This window comes from Bidens hawaiensis, unplaced genomic scaffold, assembly GCF_021521415.1.
Source record: "Bidens hawaiensis isolate Kalapana, Puna unplaced genomic scaffold, B.hawaiensis_p1.1 tig00013186_1, whole genome shotgun sequence".
Lineage (NCBI taxonomy): Eukaryota > Viridiplantae > Streptophyta > Magnoliopsida > Asterales > Asteraceae > Bidens > Bidens hawaiensis.
The window spans coordinates 161,742-170,272 of NW_027492112.1; the positions used below are offsets into that span (position 1 = coordinate 161,742).

Consider the following 8,531-nt stretch of genomic DNA (forward strand, 5'->3'; position numbering starts at 1 on the left):
CTTAAACCTGCACTCATTAAAATTTTATTAGCATAAGCTTCTTGTTTCAAATTTATCTCATGCTTCTTTTGGGCTACTTCAATGCCCAAGTAATATGATAACATTCCGAGATCTTGCATCTCGAACTCATTCTTCATTTGACTTTTGAATTTCTCAATCTCGGCTTGACTCGAACCAGTCACGATAAGATCATCGACATATACACCAACAATGAGAATGTCGGTTCTCGTATTCCGCTTGTACACCGCGGGTTCTCTTGGGCATCGAGTAAAATCCAAACCTTTCAACGTCTTGTCGAGTTTTTCGTTCCAAGCTCGTGGGGCTTGGTGAAGACCGTATAAAGCCTTTCGTAACTTATAAACCATACCTTGTTTCCCGGGAACTTCAAAACCACCAGGTTGTTTTACGTCACTTTTTCCTTCAACTCGCCATTTAAGAACGCTGATTTAACGTCCAAATGGTAAACGAACCAACCATAATTCGCTGCAATTGCTAAAATCAAGCGTACGGTTTCCATTCTCGCCACCAGGACAAAAACCTCATCAAAGTCTACCTCGTGCTCTTGCACGTACCCCTTCGCAACTAGTCGTGCTTTGTACTTTGTTATTGACCCGTCTGCATCACGTTTGGTTTTAAACACCCACTTCAAACCAATCGCCTTGTGACCCACTGGTAGGTTACATAAGTCCCACATATTGTTTTGTTCAATCGAGACTAATTCAGATCTCATTGCTTCTCGCCATTTCTTTGAATTCTTTGCCTCTTCAAAGCTGGCTCTTCATCTAGGAGAAGTCATTCTCCTTCACTCAACATTACATAATCTTCAAATCTTTTCGGTGGGACCGATTGACGACCAGTTCTTCGCAACTCAGGTTCGGGATTTTCTTCCGGTTGGTCTTCAAATTCAGGCTCGTTGAGGCTCGTTGGATCTTCGTTTTCGACTGGAATATCTTGTTGAACTTCTTTTTGAACATGCTCGATTATAAATTCAACCCATTCAGGTCTGGTTCCGACTTGAAACGACTCGGTATGTCGAGACCAGTCAAACTATTTTTTTTACGAAACGGACATCCCGGCTCACATAAATACAGTTTTGAGCCGGGTCGTACAATCTATAAGCTTTTGATCCCGGTTCGGTTCCGAGATGTACAACCTCCATACTCCGATCATCTAACTTTTGAAGGTTGACGTTGGGTATCTTCATGTACGTTAAGCACCCAAACACTCGTAAGTGTGTTATGTTGGGCTTTCGACCCATCAAGGCTTCATAGGGGGTTACCGTCTTCAACGCTTTAGTTGGTACCCGATTCAATACGTAAACCGAGTGTCTCACCGTTTCTCCCCATAAATTTTGTGGAAGGTCCATAGCTTTCATCATACTTCTTGTTGCATTTAGGACAGTTCGGTTTCCCCTTTCAACTACACCGTTTTGTTGAGGAGAGTAAGGAGCCGTAAACATTCTTTTTATTCCTTCTTGATCACAATATTCGGTGAAAAGTTTGTTGAGAAACTCGCCACCTCAATCATTTCTTAGAGCTTTAACCTTTAACGAATGCTCAAACTCCACTTCTTGTTTAAACTTTTTGAAAATACCCAAAGCATCATTCTTATTTTTAATGGTATAAACCCACATGTACCTCGTATGATCATCTACAAGAAGCATAAAATACTGATTTCCTCCCAAGGTAGGAGGTGAGATTGGTCCACATAAATCAGTGTGAACCAACTCGAATGGTCTCGTGGCACGAAACATGGTGGTTTTAGGAAACGGGTTTCTACTATGTTTGCCTAGCATACATGCATTGCAAACATGCTCACCATGCAAAGTTTGAATATCACCACGTAAAATATTTTTAGACTTCATGTTAGTTAATGTTTCAAAATTAACATGACCAAGTCTAGCGTGCCATAGCCATCCTTGGTGTTTAACGGAAGCTAAAAGACATACCGAGGTTCCGATTCTAAGCTCGATCTTATAAAGACGGTTTGGACTTCTCTGGACTCTCATTAGCAAGCGATCTCCTTCCTCGTATAACCACAAGTGGTCGTTTGCTATCCAAACCTTACACGCTTCTTCGGTTAACTGACTGATGCTCAATATGTTGCTACATAAGTCGGGTATGTAATAAACATCATTCATAACCCGCTGCTCACCATTCTTGCAATCGAAAATAATGGAACCTCTCCCTTTAATATTCACTTTGGACCCGTCTCCAAATTTCACCAAACCGCTAACTCGATAATCAATTTGGGCAAAGTGGGTTTCACAACCGGTCATGTGATTAGACGCCCCGTTATCTAAATACCAAATTGAATCGCTTACCGAGTCGTTTGCGTAACGGATTGGATGAACCTTCTCTTCGTTTAACATAACTTGTTCTTTATCAACTTCAACCGATGCCATCATAAGAGTTGGCGGCTTAGCCTCGGCTTGGTTAAGATTCGCTTCTTGAGTCTGTGGACTCGGGCATTCCCACGCAAAGTGGCCCAAAACATTGCAATTATAACACCGAACACCGCTTTTATCTCTATCATGATTTTGATTGTTACCTTGATTGCCATCTCTGCCTTGGTTGTTCGTGTTCGGTTAGTTACCGTCTCTTCGGTTATCACTGTTTTGATTAAACCGACCCCTTCCTCTACTCGAACCTCGACCAAGGCCTCTTCTACGGCCCCGTTGGTCATAACCCGAGGAGCCACGACCCCGAGCATAATTTTTCCAGTCATGATCGGTGTCCTTTTTTCCTTGATTATCGTTTTTGGCATACAATAATTTTACCATCTCGGCCATAGCTTCCTTGCCTTTGATTCTCTTTTCAAAAGCTTTTAACCTTGCTATACAATCTTCAAACACCATAGTGTTAAGATCGGCCCATTGTTCGATAGTTGCTACAATAGCAATAAAACGGTCTGGAACGCTATCGAGCAAATTTTTTACGAGTTCATGTTCTTCCATCGGACTACCCAAACTATCAAATTGCGAGACGTATTCCGTTACCTTCCCGGCAAAGTCTTCAACAGATTCTTTTTCTCCCATCTTCAACTGATTAAATCTCGCTTTAACGATCGTAAGCGAGTTTGTTGCACTCGATCAGCACCGAGAAATCTAACCCGTAGTGATTCCCAAATCTCATGAGCATCACGGGTTCTTGCAACTTGCATCAACACGTTTTTCAACAAGGCTTGAAAAATAATAGCCCTAGCCACCTTGTTTTTTCTCTCGTCTAGGGCTTCTCCGGACACCACCTCCCATAATCCTTGAGCATCAAGGATCGATTCCATAATTACAACCCACGTGTTGTAGTTAGTTTTTGTTAACTTCGGACACTGCAACGAAGTTGAACTTGGTTTCCTTGGTTGCACAACTTGGTTCGCACCCAATACCGCGTCTCCCATAGTCACCGTCTTCTTCGTTGATTGATCGGAAAAACGTGAGCCGTACTCCTTACGGCTATATTATTTCCCGTCGGTCGGATGTGGTTATTCGCCCCACACCGCTCTTTCCCAAAGATCGTAGATCGCCTACGATCTGATACCAATTGTTGGAAACAAATGGATTTAAACCTTAAAACTAAATTGTGTTCTTTGAATAATAATGAAAACGGAAACGTCGAAGTCGACGATGGACTTTTAAATCGGCTAGGAATTGTGGGGTTATGTGAAAGAATATTTAACAGGATGATGATGCTTTTTAATAACTGAGATCGGAAGCAGGTGGTTGTTAAACCTCAACAACTTCTTTAAAACTTTTCTCTTATTAATATAATGAAAACAACTCAAGTATTTATAAACCTAACAATCACACTATGACTAGAACTAGGAAACTGAAAAGATAAACATAAACATTTAAATAAATAAAACTTAATAATAAATATATTTGAATTTTGATCTCCTCCTTATCCTCCCCATGAGATCAATCTAGCCATCCCTCGGTTTATCTTTAACGAATCGGGATTAAATATATCAAAGATTGCTCATTGCGAACTTAGAAGGCACGCGAGTAACAATGGTATAGATGAGGTAACCGGGAAGTAATAATAACGATATCATCTACATTAAGAAGAAAATAATCGACAAGAATCCAAGAGAAGTGATGTAAACAACTTATTCAAGTGACATACATAGATCATGAAATAATTAACAGATTATAAACAGTGTGAAGTTATATGTTTATGTGTGAATGCAGTCAAAGGTGCATGAGTATATTTTATCACAATTTCTGGAGAGAAAATCCATTACTTTAACCGACATCATTGCCTTTGTGCAGGTGTTTTTTAGGAACTTTTAAATTAACAATTTCATGGTTATAACATATATGTTAGAATCTTGTGATTCTGAGGGTACTTTGTTGATTTCACATTAATATAATGGTGTTGCAGATAACATGGTTACATGCTAGATGAAGTTTTGGTCGATCATAATGAAAGAGTGAGGGTAGTATAGTAATTACCTTTAAAGCTCTTGAAATATTATTCAAATAAATAACAACTCTTAATGTTATAGTTCTACAAACAATACGACAAATAAAACTCAAAATGCGCACTCAAATGAGTGCGTCGGTTTGTGTATGCATACCCTGCATACACAGACATAAAGCCGAATTTATACTTAATTGCACCAAAAAAACCTCAGCAACTACTTCTAGTTGAACGACAAACAACACCACGGATGGTCAAACCCTTCACGTAACAAGAACTCACCCACACTGTAATTTGGCACGAGGAGTACTGTACTTCTGACCTAGTCTCTTGCACAAACACATATAGCCGCTAACGGCTAATAGAAGCTTTTTAAAATCTTTATTTCTAAAAACAAATGACAGCCTTAACTAGAAACCGAATCTTGAACCTGCAAAGAAAACTAGACGAGATTTAAATTTTGTCCATTTATTTAATATTATAAAGTTACATATTCCAGTTATAACGAGCCACACACGATAAAAATTTATGATAAAAAATAAGTGTATGAGCATCTTACCGAAAATTAGCTTATTTTTTGAGGCCGTTACTTGACAAAACCTTTTTGCCATACGGGCTTGTGCGTAGCGTGGGGACATGCGGCTTTATTGCCTCGACTAACGCCTCGCGCAGAGCTCCCTGAATGAGACAAGTATATATAAACATGTATGCATACAGTTGAAAAACAAAATGACTAACTGTTTAAACAATTGCTTGGTTTTTTTAAACTCGAGCCCATTTTGATATTTTAACTTTTTTTTTAAACGATCGATTATGACCTGAACACAGTTTGATCAAGCCGACCGTTACTGAATCCAAATCACTTGAAAAATATACCAACCTTTGAAGAACGTAGCGCTGCCTGGATAACATAGTTTCCATATGGATCCTGCATGATTTGATCTAAACGAGGATTATTCATCAGCTCGTTAACAATACAAACACGACACTCTTCTCGCGCATATTTAAGGCACTTTTCAACAACGTTACTACTGTATTTCTGCATCGCGAGGTCACCATAGTTACCCTCCAGCTGATCAAGAATGGCTGATGTTGCCCATGGAACTTGAAGCTCAAACACATATTGTACAACATAGTTTCTGCAAATGCATAATTTAGTTAGTCATGGCATATTGCTAGCAACATAACTAATATGGTCAGCTTAGGGTGTACCCGTATGGATCTTGTGAAAGAATTAGAGCATTTGAAGTGATCTCACGAACCAGACGCCTTCGTGGTTCACCATCAGAATGGCTCAAACATTTCTGTAGCACACAGCATCCGTGCCGGTCTGTTGCCAGTTCCATGCATTTCATAGTTGCAGCTTCAAAAAGAAACTGAAAGGCCATATACACGAATACACTATAGATTCGAACCAAATAATATAAACTTGTATTTTTAGAAGGCTTATGACAAAAGTCACTATCTTAGACAACAATATGCATGTTTGTTCTATACCTCATTGAATTCGGGTTTTAGGTACTGCAAGAACCGCTGCGCCACATGATTGCCATTCATGTTCTTCATCAAGCCAATGATGCCGGGCTTCAGAGCAGAAACAACCATAGAACATTGTTCACGTGTTTTGAGAGTTTCAACAACCTTTTGGACAGAGCGAGTGCTGCAAATAAATAACAAACAATAATAATAACAATAATATTTCAATACAGTTATCAAAAAATGGTAATAAAAAAGAGACAAAGGAAAGCAAACCCGTGCATATCACACGAGATCCTAACAAGATCTCCAGGCTTTCGAGTTATCACACGAAGAATCTGCATATGTTGATGCTTATCGCACACGTCTAGAAGCTTCTGAACAAGATAGTTTCCAAAAGGGTCTGTCATTAGTTCAATAATATGAACAATAACCTCCCGAAAAATGTTCTCCAAATCTTCGCGAGTCCCTTCAAAAAACTTCTTCTGCAACGAACGACATCCTTGTTGATCTTTAGCCATGCAGTATATCCTCTCTCCAAGATCATCAGATTTTTGTGTCTGCTTAACGACACTCGAAACAGGGTCTTTTCGTTCAAAGCTACCAAATTTTAGAGACCCGAGAGGGTCACGGGCCAGCCCTGCACGCGACCTTGTGAGTATCCGTTCAGGAACCTTTTGGTTCGAACCGTGCATTCCATTAGCATGGTTCATGAACCGAGTTAGCGAAGGTGGTGCAGTTTGTTGACTTTCCATATGCAGATTCTTACAAAACTGGTGCATATGAAGCTGATGATGATAATCATGCTCATTTTCAAGATTCCTCCAAGTCACATGAGGCTCGGGCTTCTGTTGCGAATTAGGATGATAAAACAACTGTTGTTGATTCATATTCATATTCAGATTTGAGATCATAGGGATCGCCACGAGTTGTTGACCGTTAAAGTCAACCCCGTTAAAAGGTGTTGGAGGATTGACCAAAGGCGCGGTTGGAGAGAGCATGATCGGCCCGTCTTTGATGCTTAAATCTTGGAAAACCGACTCGAATGATCGGTCATTCAGAAGATTTCCTTCAATGAATTGAACCCTTTTCATGGATAACTTTTCATCACTTAATGTGTCAAGAAATGTACCATTTTCAGGAGGTGTGTAGAGGTTTTTCGGGTTCTTTGAAGAGTTAAAGACTCCGAATTCTTCAGTGTTTGCAGTCACGGTAGCTCGTGGTATCTCACCGAGAAGCTTATCAAACTCGTCATATTCCAGTTCGTGAACTCGCTCAGGCATTTTACACGATGCGTAAGTACTTCTTCCACCTCTGCTTGAGAATAAAAACGATTAGTATCACTCATTCTAGACAAATTTTATATTTTTACAAGAAAATATGTAGCGTCCCGGACTTAGGACACTAAATAAGATGATACATCTACAACTAAACGTGTCATTCAAAATGAAAATACCAAGCATAAGTCACTATTTACAAGAATTAATCAGTTGTTTTTCTCAAATTCGTTACATGATCTTCGTTACCAGCTAACGAATTCTCTCTTTTAAGTTTTGTCTTGCAGTGTGTCGCTACAAGACAAAACTCCTAACGATCATCAACCGAGAGAATTCGTTATCGCTGATAATGAATCATCTAGAAACAAAGCTAAAAAAGCACTCAATATCAACAACCTTTTTAAAAAAAGATCCCACTTTTACATTAAAAAAAATGACAATCTAACAATAATACAAAAGAAAATTCCAAAAAAAGAGAATGATTGAATCAAGAAACAAACAATAGATACACCAAATCAGATTCTATATAACACGTACAACATCCAAGATGGATCATTTCATCGTACATCAAACAAATATATAACAACCCAAGAAACCATAATCATAAAACATTATTAATACCAAAAAACAAAAGATCAATGTTTAATAAATAAATATAAGATTTGATCTAATAATAATAATAAAAAGGAGACGTGACGTACCAGTGATGATCTGTTAATAATAATAATAATGTTGAGAGTGAGAATGGTGGTGGGAGTGTGATGGGCTAGATCAAGAGCTGTGCTGAGGCGGCGTTGTTATGATGGAGTAATAATATTGTTCATAGGTGGTAGGAGTGAAGAGCAATGGGGGCCATGAAAAATAAGCAATGCATATGATATGATGGGGTGGTACATAATAATAATTCACTAAAACAGAGCAAATGCTATTGTACATGTCTACCCATCCCATGCATCTCTCCCACTTTTCACTTTTTTTTAATTTGCATTATATTATAATAAAATAATTTATTACTTCTTCATAGTTATTTATTTTTTAACTTTTTTTTAAGCCCCCGCAACGCAAAACATCAATAAAACGTCACGTCATATTCTAAACTTTCTAAATTACACTTATTTCTTCCACTATATTATTTCAAACCTCATTAAAAGAGTATTAAAAAACTATTAATATTTTAGTATGTGTGAAAGATAATGCCACCTGTAATTAGAGGTGTTCAAAAAAACCGGTTATAGAACCGGTTTGGTCGGTTTAACTGAAAACCGGTTAATAGAAAAACCGGTTAGACCGGTTATTGAACCGCCGGTTAGTACTTCGGTTACTCATTCGTGGACAAAAACCGGTTATTGAACCGGTTAGT

At 38.6% G+C, this 8,531-nt stretch overlaps 1 protein-coding gene across 1 annotated transcript; it reads right to left on the reverse strand.

Moving 5' to 3' along the window:
* Positions 1 to 4,946: 4,946 nt before the first annotated feature.
* On the reverse strand, positions 4,947 to 7,274 carry LOC143543551 (pumilio homolog 12-like). Its single transcript, XM_077035849.1, has 5 exons — positions 6,171 to 7,274; positions 5,916 to 6,078; positions 5,631 to 5,794; positions 5,299 to 5,557; positions 4,947 to 5,096 (listed from the first exon to the last, which is right to left on the reverse strand). Exons 1-5 carry the CDS (start codon positions 7,175 to 7,177, stop codon positions 4,989 to 4,991), a joined length of 1,701 nt encoding a protein of 566 aa, XP_076891964.1. The 5' UTR covers positions 7,178 to 7,274; the 3' UTR covers positions 4,947 to 4,988.
* Between the last annotated feature and the right edge of the window lie 1,257 nt (positions 7,275 to 8,531).

What these genes read in the sequence shown, in the direction of transcription:
- LOC143543551 (XM_077035849.1), bottom strand. Translation starts at nt 7,177, where the DNA reads ATGCCTGAGCGAGTTCACGAACTGGAATATGACGAGTTTGATAAGCTT. An exon ending in CTTTCACAAGATCCATACGG is followed by an intron (nt 5,558 to 5,630) that starts GTACACCCTAAG and finishes ATGCATTTGCAG; the next exon opens with AAACTATGTTGTACAATATG. An exon ending in CAGCGCTACGTTCTTCAAAG is followed by an intron (nt 5,097 to 5,298) that starts GTTGGTATATTT and finishes TGTCTCATTCAG; the next exon opens with GGAGCTCTGCGCGAGGCGTT.